Genomic DNA, 14,238 nt, shown 5'->3' on the forward strand with positions numbered 1-14,238 from the left:
AGAGAGAGCGAGAGAGAGAGAAAGAAAGAGAGCGAGAGAGACGAAAAGTGTGAGAAAGAGCTAAAAAACAACAACACAGTAAATACAACTGCTAAGTCTGTCTGCTCTTGTCCATTGTGAACAAAGAAAAGAGTCTAAAAACCACCTGAACACCTACAAACCACACACACACACACACACACACACACACACACACACACACACACACACACACACACACATTCCTCATATTTGAAGTCAGAGATCAGCACAGGCAGATCAAACACTAGGCTGTCGTCAAGGTCCATATAGATGTATAACTGGGCTATTCTATGGGGCCTCCACGGGCGCACACACACACACACACACACACACACACACACACACACACACACACACACACACACACACACACACACACAGAACTATTCTTCTGGGACCCAGAGAGCTTTAATGACAGCAAGCTGCACTGAGATGGGGTCAGGCAGGGGAGTCACTGTTCAGCAGCCACACACACACACACACACGCTCACATTCAGACAGGATACACACATGTGCGCTTTTGGACACAAAAAGTGAGCAAATATATTCAGTCCACGCTCACACACGCGTTGACGGACAAAGTTCCAGGCTCATGTAGTCACGGATACGAAGCTGACAGGATGCAGGTTTTATTCATATTTGGACGTATATGCGAACACACACACACACAAACACGCACACAAAAGCAGGCACAGCCCGAGAGGGAACACTGGGGAAGGTAGGATCCAATTTGATTTGACCTTGACAGCAGAGGGAGGGAGGGATGGAGGGATAGCTGGTGGGAGGCAGGGAGGGATGGAGGGATGGATGGAGTGTAAGGGATGAAGTGATGGTCTGGGCCAGATGCCTGTTGCAGATACTTGAGGGAAATTAGATGACCTTGAACTGATGGAGATAAATCATAGAACAAGAGATGGCAGTGTGACACGGTGACATCTGCACACATAAAACGGTGTGACAGGCGTGCATCAAATGTTGAAGTTAATCTAACATGCGTGTGCATACAGCATCATCTCTTCTGAAAATGGACCTACAAATCACACGGTGGATTTTAGTGGGTGCTCCTCGATTTCAGTGTCAGGGCTGATTAGAAATGCTTCTTCTTTGTTGCTGCTAGGAAATCAAATAAAATTCCCCTTTAAGTTCATTATAAATCTGATGCAATCACAGTGTAAATATGCAGCATTAATGCAGCCACGAAATTAATGATGAAAATGCTGACAAAAACATTGGCTGTCAAAGTTTTTGTCAGGATGATTTGTTAAGAAATTTAATTTATAAAGAAGACAAATTCTATTTTTGTTGTTTTAATTCATTCTATTCGGGAAAAATAAATAAATTAAAGAGAAGAAAACACTTTTTCCGACGGACAATTACCATATGCATCCTTGAAGTTTCTTTCATTAAAAGGAAAAATGTTGAAACAACACGATTTATATCATCCATCAGCAGACGTGCATTTGCTCCCTCCAAATTAGCAAACAAAAAGGCGTCTTCATCACCGGAGATGTTGTTTCTAACAACCAAATCACAGATGTGCATTAACAAACAGTCTCCAGCTTCTGTTTGTTCGTCTTGAGCACACTCTTAAAATTATCAGACAGCTCCCAGATGTGAATGTGTGCAGCTCCGAGATCGGCAGATAAGTCTGCGCTGTCGGCGTGCCGCAAATACAATCTGCACATGTCATCTGCGAAGGCATCCCGCAGTTAATTGGAAATATTAATTCTGTTTTCTCAATTTAAGCTGAAGAGCAGCTAGAGTAGATGTGTTTAAGGCAACAAATACATTTTTTGTCAGGGTGTACTTGAAACAGTTTAGCTTCACTGAAATGATCTTCCATCAAAATTAAAACTTTCATTAGATTTAACAGTATAATTTATACTTAATACTTACTTAATTGTTACTTAATATACTAAATGTATGAACTGGATTTAGTATATTAACCATCCTGTGTCCAGAACTTACATGACTGATTGTTTTTTTTTGTGTGTTTGATCAGCATCAGCTTTATTAAACCCCCCAAAATGTCTCGATGTACTCCGTCTCTGGCTTTCATCTGTTAAATAATTGTCAGCCACTTGTGCAACAGCTTCTTTAAACATGACAAATTTGATATCATACCAATTCTGTGATTGCACTTTAGATGTTCTTTTTTAAACTGGTCAGTGATATTGGTCGGTGATTTATATAAATTACAAGAGATATTCATATTACATATTTGAAGAATAAAGAAAAAAAACCTAAGTGTGGAGCTGTAGAGCTATTCGTGCGCTCTCAAGTATGTCTTGTGTGCGCTATGCAGCTGTCTAAAGAAGAAAAAATGTAAATATCAGATTGGGAATTGGCTGGAGGCTCAGTATTAAATCATTTGGATTGGAATGTAGGAAAAGAAATCCTAGTGATGGGCTGAAAATGCATCACGCAGTCTGCCTTTGGTTCAAGGTTCAACATATTTTTAACTGCGGAGCAATAATTTTCTTACCTGCTCTTCCCACACTGTGTCCATCCAATAGCATGATCTCTCTATTCTCACAGCAGCCCACTCCTACACTTTTATCTCTGCTTCTCTCTCCATCTCTCTTTCCCACCGACATGTACACATTTACTAAATACTGCAGGAAAGCTGTCAACTCCTCACACTTACTATCACACGAAGGGAAAAAAACTAATGAATCACAGCAGACAACGGGAATGGCAGGCTGGCTGATACGATGCAGAAGCAATCGATCAGGCCATAGCAATCCATTTTGCTCTTCGTGGTGGTAGAAGACTCAAAGTGGGAAATATGTTGTGCGTGTGGGTCTGTCTATGTATGCAATGCATGAGTAAGACAACTGGAATAAAACTGGAAGACAAAGAAAAAGACTGGGCTCAGTTTTCTGTACTCCTGGTCGTCGTCGGAGTGAGTCAGGCTCCATACATCGAGTCAACAACGTGCTATCATACTGGTTGGGGATGGGAGGCGTAGAGGGTGACAGAGCGGGAGAGGGACAAAGTAGGAGGGGGGTGGGGGGAAGAGCAGAGGGAAGGGTGGGCCTCATGCCCTGAACTTGAACTTGGAGCTGGTGGGGTCGGAGTGGGGAGGACGGGGTCAAGCGCTTAGTGTGGATGGAAAAGGAAAAACCCAGCTGAGTGACACCAATATCTCCCTGCTCAGAGACAGATGGGGGAGAGGGGACATGGTGCCATTTAGCAAGCTGTCTTGCGAGGCTGTTTCAGCATATATCCCTGGCTTGTTTCAAGCAGTTTAACCATAGGACCTAATGGCAGTCATTTCTGGTCTTCTCCTGGCTTGGTAAAACACACATTTTTACTTATTAGATGTGCTACGTCAGACCCCTTACTGGATCCTGGAGCATGACATAACTGAGGCAAGAATTACTTGATATTTAAAGAGGCAGCAGATAAGAGAAGATAGAGTTAAGGAGGGTTCCGAGATGGTTTTGACACACTTACAAGATGAAAAACTGACGTGTTTTTGTGGCAAACAAACACCCTCCGAGTTGGAGGGGTAAAATAGGTCAACCCGGTGGACCATCCTACCTTGGTCTGGAGATAGTGGGGGTAGTAGTAGGTGTAGTGGGGGTACATTGGCTGCTGCTCCAAACGTTTTCCCATGTAGCTGGAATCCAAATGAAGGTCCTGGTGGCTGGAGATAGAAGCTCGCAGGTGGGCTACGTTCACTCCGAGGGGCTGGCCTGGATCCTTCAGACGACTGTTTCCAAGAGTGGAGGATGCAGAGAGAGAACGCTCTCCTCTCGCTGAGGTATGTGTGTGACAAACGCACGGAGGAAGGGATGGACAGGAGGGCAGATAGTACTTGGGATTATAGTCTGTCTACTTGTCTGGGAGCTCACGGGGAACCTCACAAAACCATTCTTCCCGTGGGTCTGGGAAGAGAGACAAGAGAGAATCCGGAGAGGCAGCAAAAGAAAAGAGGCTGGGGGAGAAGGGGGATGGAGGGTGAGGAAAGGAAGATGTGAAAGGACAGTAGGAGGCAATACAGGAAACAATAGGGGGGATTGAAGAGAAGGACGGAGAGAGGTTAAAAGAAGAGGGAAGAAGAAGAGGATGAGGAGGAGGAGGAGGAGGGAGGAATGGATGGGATCCGGTTGCCGGTTCCTTGCACTCTCCGCTCTAAAAACCAGACTCACTCTTTTTCTTCTCCGCTGCCCTGAACATGCCCCTCAATTTGCTTTCCGGCGTCTCTTACTCTTCTCTCTCTCCGTCTCTTTCTCTCTTCCTGTGTATCCGTTTCCCTGTCTCGTTTCTTCCTCGCTCTCTCTCGCACACCAGACGAGACCCTGTTCCCACCGGGGGCTCGGCTGTATCCAGGAGAACGCACGCTGTCCTCTGCTCTATCCTCACAAGACAGTTAAATCAGCGCTGAACTTGCAAATGGATGTGGAGCTGTGGAGAGAAGAGGAGGAGGAGAGGAGGAGGAGGAGGAGGAGGAGGAGGAGGAGGAGAGAGGGTGGTCTAGAGCTGAAGCTGTGACTGCCTTTTTTCTCACTCTCTCTCTCACTCCCTCCCTCTTTTGTTAAGCTCCGGGGATAGATAGGTAGATATCGCTGGAGCCCGGCGTGGAGGATGAGCAGAGAAAAAAAGAAAAAAAAGCCTCAGTAAAAACTCCTCACGCTCAGGAAGAAGCAGATAGCCTTATCCAGACGCGCACTCACACAGAGGAAAATCCCTCCTGATCCACAAGGTGCCTCCTCCAACTCTCTTCTCTTTTCTTCTCTTCCCCTCTGCAATCCCTCTCTTTCTTCTCAAGCTTTCTCCCTGACGGCTTGCTTCCCTCTGCGCCTGGCAGCCGTCACTGGGTGTGTGTGTGTGTGTGTGTGTGTGTATATGTGTGTGTATGTGTGTGGCGACGGTGGTGGCGGCAGCAGCGGCGGCGGCGGCGGCAGTGGTGGTGTGTGCGTGTGGTATGTGTGTGACTGTGCATGTAACTGAGAGGGGAGTGTGTTTTTGTGGCTGTTGCCGTCTGCTCCACTCTGCGTGCTGAGGCATAGAGGGGCTCGGCTTCAGCGCAGCTACGCTCCTCCCCTCCCTCGCTCTCTCTCTCCCTGTCTGTGCCTGCGTCTCTCCCTCTGTGTTTTTCATGGAACTATAGAACAGTGGGAGTGGTCGGTCCTGCCCTCGTTCAAGCCCCGGGGTGTGTGTGTGTGTGTGTGTGTGTGTGTGTGAGTGTGTTTCACTAAATAGAAACTGAGAGACAGAGATGGGCTGTTCTGTTGGCAGAAAGGCGGAGCTGGGGAGGGAGTATGAAGAGCAGGAGCAGGGGTAAAGGGTGAGTAGAGGATACACAGGGAGGAGAATTTGGAAACAGAGAGGCCCCCCTACTGGCACTCTATAGGCGCAGCAATGGCACATTTTCCTCATTCAAAGCTGTATTTGGATTCCTTAAACCGAGCAACATGACATGCCATATTTTCCCATTTTTATTTTGGCTGTTACCAAAATCTCTTCTGTTAAATCAGCCGGTGTAACCAACTTCCACGCGTCTAAATACATGCGCGCACTTGAATGACCCCACCAAAATGCGCGCCTGAACGCCTCAGTGCACACAGAGATGCTCCGCTCACACATGCCCAGTGACGGGCCCCCAATGCAGAGTGTGTATGTAGTTCAGTGGTTGTGTGGCACAGTGACCCACTGACACAGTGCTGCCTGTTATGTGATGTAACCAGGTTTAAGTAGTGCTCTTACATAAGCACAGTGAGCCATGCATGAAAAGACTGCTCTGCCCTCTGACTGCAGCTGTGCTTGTGTGTGTGTGTGTGTGTGTGTGTGTGTGTGTGTGTGTGTGTGTGTGGGTGTGGGTGTTTCTATGTGTGTGAAAGACACAAGGGTTGGCAGACAATGCAAGTTCACTGCAGTGGAAAAAGGGGCACGAGTACAGAATGCAAACGCAAACCCCTCCACTAAGATAAGAGCTTTATTTCTTGTGGGCAATTAAACTACTTTACAGTCAGCGCTGCAAAAAACACATCACTTCCTTTGTGCTATTGTGCAGCCGTCTGAGAGTATTTTTTCTTTTTTCGTCTCTGTCCGTATTTTTGCGGCATTCTCCTGTCAGCTTATACAAAACACAATAATGATATGTTTGGCTCAGAGATATGCAACAAAGCGTCTTCACGTGCAGCATATAGGAGGCTGCTGTGTAAAATTAGAGTCCGACCAGGCGCCCACAACACATTGTTTCGTCAAGACATCTCAAATTTCTCAAAAGTGATTTTGACGTCTGACAATTCTGAGTTTGACCGCTCGCGTGTTTGATGCAGATTAGCACTTGCCAGACAAGACAAGGAGTAAGGACAGCAATTAAATCGCCGCAAACCCGCTCACGATATGCTAACCATAGTCAAGTATGCGCAAACGCCCCGGGGGATGAGCATAAATGCTACTCCAGATTTGAGAAGTGGGTAAACATTGTGTACACCACTGATGATTACAGTGTTTACAGTAAATAGTTTACAACTGTGAAACTATAGAGGTGTCACTGTAGATTTGCAATTGGTTTGATCGGGTTTCCAGCTCATCAAACGAATTTTTACTTGCCCCTTGTCTCGTCTTACCTCAGCACTGGTGTGTGAAGCAGCTCTCTGAGTTACAACCTATAACACAGTGCAACATCATGCCCAGAGGCAGGCCTGGACTCAGCTCCGTGAATCACTTGTATTTTCATTTTTCATCCGTATCGCCTTGTTAACCATGTGACAAATTGAGTTTATTTATTCCTTGGACTGAAACAAGTGTGTCTTCAGGACGGCAAGGTAATTTGTATACAGTATCAATGTATTGCTCTGATCAGATATCATGCTTCTCTAATTACTCTGTTTATTTTGCTACATTTTAGTCTTGAATTTTGTTGATACAGTGCTGGTCGCTTTAACATGGTGCATCTGAAGAACCTTGTGATTGCATGTTTTATGATCATAATAACAGTGTCTCTGAAACCCTCGAGGAGTACAGGCGGGAAGTAAGTCACCTGGTAAAAGGCTGCTCAGTTTGCATTCAATATATGGAAGGTAAAGCAAAATATTTTTTTTTAAATTAAATTTTAGGATTCGGGCAGATCTATCAGCAGAAATGGAATACAACATTCATAATTAAAAACTGAAATAAAAGCATAATTGGTTTCATTAGTGTATTTCACCTGGAACTAAGTATTGCTGTGTTTTCTACAGAGTGAGTGCGTCCTCCAGGGCGTCATGTTTCTGCAGTAGTCCAGAATGGACGAACCAAACACTGGCTCATGAGAGGGCTTTTCACAATTTTTGTGTTTTTAGTGGCCACCATAGAGGAAACTTAATCGGAATAATTTCCGAAAAGGAAACTGGAAGGCTCAGGACTGCTTTAATACAACCCTTGTTGTGGTGAAGCAGTGATTTCTCTCTCTGACTGGCTCCAATGGCAATTCAACATGCTCACAAATCTGTCAACAAGGGCCGACTAGTGTCAGTGGTGAGGGACACAAATTCTCATCAACGGCCCTGACATTGCCCGTTGATCTGGTGTCAAGTCAATCTAAATTGTTGCAAAACCACTTCATGGTAATGACACACATGTGAATGTTTTTTTCCTATAGAATAACATTATGCAAACACTGCTGTCAAGCAGGGCTGGCGGAACAATCAATACGGCTTACCATCTCTGCTTCGATGACACTGATTGTATCAGTTTCCCTTCAAGGCGATCCAATTTCATTCGTTGGGACAATTCCTATAGCAATATGTAATTTTGTATATTCTAATGTTAATTCACTACAACTGAGTTTTTAAATGAAACCTAGTCGTGAGCCACACTCTTCTGCATTAGCTCATCTTTCAGCGATTCCAGCCTGAAGTTCACAGTGAAACATGTAAGTATGTTGTAGGGCCACTGCAAGCAGAAGCAGGTCATATTGATTATATTGCACTTGTAGTTAAGGAGCGTGCATTCCTGAATCTTTGCAGTCAGACGGGTTACGCGCAGGCAGGGCTAAGCAGTTTGATGGAGGAAGGTTATGCATTCATTCAGTGGCACAACGTGTTGAATGCCAAATGATAGAGGAATACGGGGAGATAGGGCGTGCGTGTGTGTGTGTTTGTGTGTGTGTGTGTGTGTCTACTATATATGAGCAGCACACAAGCCAAAGTTTCCATGAAAAATTAAGATTCTGCTGACACCGCAGCTTGGGAAAACAAAGAGAGAGAATTGATTCTTCCAACTGCACAGTACAGTCCTATTATGAGAGGCACAATCTTTACATCTCACTCCATACTCTGCCGCCATAATAAAGCTTCCTAATTACCTTGTCTAGTGACAAGATGGCTATAATGGTGGTGGTAAATACACACTAGTTAATTGCACTCATTTTAATATCAAACAGACTTCTATTACGTCTTAAGCACAATCTAATTGCCTACTTGTTTCTGAGGGCTGAATATGTATCTGCTGCATCTGCATTTCTTTGCAAAAAAAAGGGGCCTTCTCCGGAGGAACACTGTTTTTCCATGTCCGACGCATGAAAAGTGCCAGACAAAAACTGACAGCTGGTGCAAAATATCAAAGTGTTTTCATTGACACTGTGTGTTCTTAAAGCCCCCGGTCATCAAAGCACTTTTCAAATGGAGCAGGAAAGGCCACGCTGTGACTCAGGGATGTGTTCCTCTCATCGCTGACCACCAGATGTATAACAAACACTGAGCCAGAAAAAAAGTTGCAGCAAAAGCCTCACATCTTAGCTCAGATACAGCTGGGAAAACAGAAGAGGTCATGATGACGATAGTCCCATTTTACAGAAGCTGCTCCGGTCGGTTTTCAAGGAAAACACTGGCCAGGATATCATCACACGTACACACACACAAACACACACACACACTCATGGTATTTGCACGCAGCAGATTTACAGTGGTAAATGGACTATTACATCCAATTGCCACACACAGCATGAGCGAATTTGTCTCTTTGCAAGTCTCTCGAGATACAAACACAAAGACTGTGGAGAAAGTAGAATAAACTGTTTTCGGTTTGTTTGATCCAGGAAATCGAATGAGACGAATTCTGGCTCAAACACATTAAGAAAATAGAAATGGTATCTCTGGCAGTTTAGCCTTAAAAAGTGTGTTAACACCAACATCACATTCAAACACATTCACACAGGGTCAGTATTCTGCAGAAGATGGTTTTGGGTAAAGAGGAAGCAAATATGTTCCTAAATCTGAGCAGGTGGCTCAGAGCTGGTTGGTTTCTATTTGTGAGGTTTGTAGTTTGATGGCTGGCTCGTTGTCCACATGTCAAAGTGTCCTTGATCCTGAAGGGACATAGTGTGTATGTGGTGGGCAAAAATCTTATCAAATCTCTGAATCTCACATAATAAACACACATTAGATAGACAAATAACTCAAATCATTAATTTCAGAGAATGCAACAATGCAACTGTAGGAAAAACAACATTCTTTCACCAGTTCCTAATAAAATGTATCCATTTTCCATCAATCCATCCATTAGCTGCGTGTTTAACACCATAAACACAGTTCTTCCCATCTGCACAATGCATGACATAATGTACATCTATTGGACTCTTATCTTGCAAATATTCCTGAAATTATTACTGTGAACTTTTGCACATTCCCTGGTCAATGTTGTGCACATTCCTGCTTTACAGCTCTTTCTATTTATTGTTATGCTCCAATATACCGAAGCCTACATATGTTGTATGTTACAACCTGCTTGGCAATGAACCCTGATTTTGATTTAGAAGGTTGTGGGGGGAACGACAACCATGCAGCAACATGCAGGTTAGTTTAACTGCAGATTGTAAACTGTGCATTGTGTGAATGTGGTCTGAATGATTGTCTGTCTGTTTCTACTGTTAAATATAAACTCATAAAAAACCATCACCCTAGATAAAATTGTGATAAAAGCTAAGCAAAGCAAAAACTGTTAGCAGATTAGCTTGCTGGTAGTAGTGCTGGCCACCCCGTGTCCTCTTACAGATCATAGCGAATGGATTTTCACATTTTGAGAAAGGCAACCATACATGGGAAAAACTGAGGACTGAGAAGGAACAACTCGAGCATCGGCATCTTTGCACAAGATTCCTGCACTATGGACAGATATTTAGAGGTAATTTCACAAGGGCAAAAGCCACAGAAAAACCTGGCACACATTTATAAAACACTTACAATGTGCAGCTCACAATAACAGCCGGCAGTATCTATATCAAAGGATTTTGAATGGGTTGCACAGAATCGGTAAAGAACACCAATCGCAAGTATGATGAGAGCACGTTAATGTCTCAGGCAGTGAGGCAGGTAGGCAAGAAGGAGAAGAGATTTTGTTACACAAAAGGAAAAACTCATTCTAAACGCTCTCTGCAGGCATAAAGCCACATGAAGAATCACTTCAAACCAATAAACCCTTGTACAATGCAACACGGCATGCTTAATTATTTGACTGAATCAAAATGGTGACAAATCACCTTAGGCCCTTTGTAAATCCCTCTGCTCCTTTCCTCCTCTCCATCCATCCCCCTCCCCTCCCCTCTCCTCTCAACAGCAAGCCACAGCTCACTTCAACACAAATCATCACTTTATTAAAAAAAGAAAAAAGAACTGCGCGTTAGTGGATTCATTTGAACAATTATGCAAATCAGACAGGAGATGAAGCTTTTATTAATGTTAGAGAAGTGTTGCATCAGATAGTGCTGAAGTTCATTAAGTTACTCTAGTTGAAGATGAATACACTCTGATTAGTTTGATGTCACTATGGTGTGTATCACATTTTCGTCTTGGGCTGTGTCAGCGCAAAACTCTCCACAGATCTTTTGCCCAGGCAAAATTTGGCAGAGGAGTGATATTTCACGGCTTAAAAAATGGGCAATTTGGATTAATAACCCAGATGCCTGCAATGTTTCTCCTCAGATATTTTTGTTTTATTATTGTTTTCTGGACATTTGGGGTCTGTTCGGTGCCGTCTCTTCGAGCAAAATATATTTTTATTCATCCCTTTCTTTCCAATCTGGTTCATTGTTGCAAACATTAAGTCATTCTCCCCATCTCATTTCCCATCTCCCTCTCTCTCTCTGCAGGTACGGGGCCTGGGAGGTGGTGGACCGTGACTGACTGACTAGGGCCCATGCTTGCTGTGGCTCCGAGGGGTAATTAATTTCAGCAAACGACCGCCACGTCTGTCGGCTTTTATAAACGAGCGTTTACGCGCTATGGACAATTTAACCACTCCACTGAGCCCGCCTTGACAGAGATGAGTAGAGAGATGTGGGAGAGAGAGAGAGCGAGAGAGAGGCAGACAGAGAGAGCGAGAGAGAGAGGGGATGGGGACCATGCTGCTAGGTGACTGATGGGAGATTTAATCAATAGAGTAAGCACATTTACTCTCATGATGCTCACCCAACATCCATATTCATAGTGTTAATTCTCTCAACGCCTACTCTGTCGCACACCACAAAAAATTATAACGCATGGAGGATTTCACTACATCTCATCAGGCCTCATCAAAGGCCAGTATCATCACTGCTAATTATGTGTAGCGTCATGGGCTAAACATCAGTGTGGTGCTCTAGTCAAATGATTTTATTCTAGATCCAAGCTTAATTCAATAACCAAAATAACTGCTGCCCATTACCTCCTGGCACATACACCTTAACAGCCCAATATTCCTCCTATTGTTAATGGCACCGCCTGCATTTGGAAGCATGCGGCACATCCTGGAAGATAAAGGTTTCATCAGTACAATGTCCTTGGCAACTTATCCTACCTTTGTAAAGACATAAAATATAAACTGCATTATTGAGAATATTTGGATTGGCTGTGTCTTCACCATGCCGTATAACGTCCGGTCAGTCATCACTGTACTTATGTGAATCCAGACATTAGAGGACATCTCTTGAGGTTAAAGAATAACAGCTCACTCTTTCATCACCCGTATCTGCCCCGGAAAACATACTCCACCTAGCAAACTGGACTCCATAGACTCAAACTTGGAAGGCTGTGAAGATATGTAGGAGTGGTCGCATACAGCTGACTCTACAACCAGACAGGAAATTTGAGAAAAATTCCCTTTTTTTTTCAGTGTCGATTCTGGCAGCTATGATGTTGTATAGAGATGTTCCAATACCTTTTTTCCTACACAATACTGATCCCAATAACTAAACTTGCGTACACACTGACCCTGTATGGATGTGAAATGAATGTTTTCATTGTTGTATGGCCTGGGCCTGAGTTTTTCCGCTTACACTTAACAGATATGCGAAGGACAGATGTAAGATGGCTGGCATGTCCTTGAAGTTACAGCCCGCTCTCACTCCCAACCCTTTAAATACAGCAGCCTGGTCAGTGGTTAATGCTTCTAAGTTGGACGCTGTAGTTACCCGTATATTTCGTTTGGGTGGTTAGGTAGGTCATTCACAGGACTTTCCCTCTAGTCTACCAAGGCTGCTTCAGTATATCACATATTAAAACTATTATTCATCCGAGCAGATCCCAGGACTGCCTCGCTCTTGTTAACTCACAACAATTCTGAGCTTGGCGTACTCGTATGTGACTGGCTGTGTTTCGCTGTGTGTTCTATCTCTGTTCTGTTTCTTCTCCTGTACCATACTGTACTGTGCGCTGCCACATGGTAATGTGCTGAAAGCTTTTTCATCACTTCTCCTATATTCCAAAACTGTCACATTAGAATTTGCTGCACAATCACTCACCACCTAAATCACTCTCCCCTCTCTTTCGAATACATACGCCCTGCCCTGAAAAGCCGAGGTCAATAAAACTAAATCAACTTAAGTTTTCTCACTGTAAGGCTGTTATTATAACTCAACAGCATGTAACATTTACACGTTCTACCCTCAGAGTTTCCACAGCCCCACAAGTGTGGAGCCACACCGCAGTCACTCGGCAGCCGGTCAGCCGAGCCCTGTGAAAACCGTTTCTGTTTGCCTCTAATACTATCAGGTTGCCAGACTATTAGCGCTGCAGCCCCACTCCGCTTTGTTCCCCCTGCCAAGGCAAGTTACATGGCCTGCCTCAAAGTCAGTGTTTTCACAGCTAGACATACATTACTGTGTGACATCGAGCCCAGGGGCTTATAGATCGCCTAGCTTGTATGACAGGAGCCTTTATGGCTCTTGCAGCAATGTATGACAGCAATCTGCCTGCCTCAATACTTGGCAGGGATAACTACAGTATACCACAGTGAGATCAGACTAGAGCAGCCATATGAGGGCCTGTGGCAGCAAGTGTTTCCATAGCTACAGTGGGCCGAGGGGATTGTTTACTGTCCGAGAGTGAGAGATGAAGAGAACGAGAGATTCCCTACGTTTATGGCAGGTGACCATTTCCGCACCATGTGGTGTGTGTGAATATATACGTGTGTTTTGTGTGTGTGGGCGTGTGTGTGTGTCCCTCGTAGATGGAACAGCTCTTATCAGGACCGTGAGGGTGCCCAAGAGCATGACCCACTGCACTGACTTTTAATAGCACCCCCCTGCCTTCGTTCTCCATACACACAAATGCATATGCAAAGCCTACACACACATTCACATGGTACGCTTCGCCAAGTCAGTGTAATCAGGGCAGCGTAATGTGTTTACCTCTCTGAGGTATGAGAGTTTGATTAAGGAGCAGCCATCTGGCAGAGGAGAGGAGAGGAGAGGGAGGAGAGGAGAGGAGAGGAGAGGAGAGGAGAGGGAGGAGAGGAGAGGAGAGGAGAGGAGAGGAGAGATTCCTACTTTAATGAACAATCTCAAGCCTTTCATTGTGATCATTATACCCACGCAAGACAGGCCTGCACTACCATCAATCAGTAGGCTTGCAGCTCAACCTCTAGGACAAACTCCATCGGACATAAAACCGACAATTACCACCCACAACACCTGCCCCACATCATCATCACACAGACGTAAACCAGTGGTGTCTAAAGGCTGACATCACCATATTATCAGAGTCGAATGTCATCGTTTGGCACTTATTTTTCTCCAATCTGCTCTTAAGTAGCCAACAGGGCGTCCATTTAAGGGCTTGACAAGTAATGATGGGTAGGAAACGATAGACCTTTTTCAAGAAGAAAGGCAACCACCAATAATGACAATCAGCTACAATATAGTTATCCACTGCTCTGCTAAGCTGCCAAGAAATCTTCATTGTTCTGTAGAAATATTACAAAAATATATATGAGATTAAGGTCGGGCGATGTCTACTGAACTGGCAA

General features: G+C 44.4%; 1 protein-coding gene across 1 annotated transcript in view; it reads right to left on the reverse strand.

Annotated features, from left to right (window-relative positions):
* Nucleotides 1-4,975, reverse strand: part of LOC311260371 (RNA-binding motif, single-stranded-interacting protein 3-like) — a 133,690-nt gene extending 128,715 nt beyond the window's left edge. The window contains exon 1 of the mRNA XM_084358111.1: nucleotides 3,568-4,975. Coding sequence (XP_084214237.1) covers nucleotides 3,568-3,642 — 75 coding nt within the window. The 5' untranslated portion in view covers nucleotides 3,643-4,975. The remainder of the gene's footprint in view (nucleotides 1-3,567) is intronic.
* Between the last annotated feature and the right edge of the window lie 9,263 nt (nucleotides 4,976-14,238).

The sequence above is a fragment of the Pagrus pagrus genome, assembly GCF_965226575.1.
Source record: "Pagrus pagrus genome assembly, chromosome: 7".
NCBI classification, from domain to species: domain Eukaryota; kingdom Metazoa; phylum Chordata; class Actinopteri; order Spariformes; family Sparidae; genus Pagrus; species Pagrus pagrus.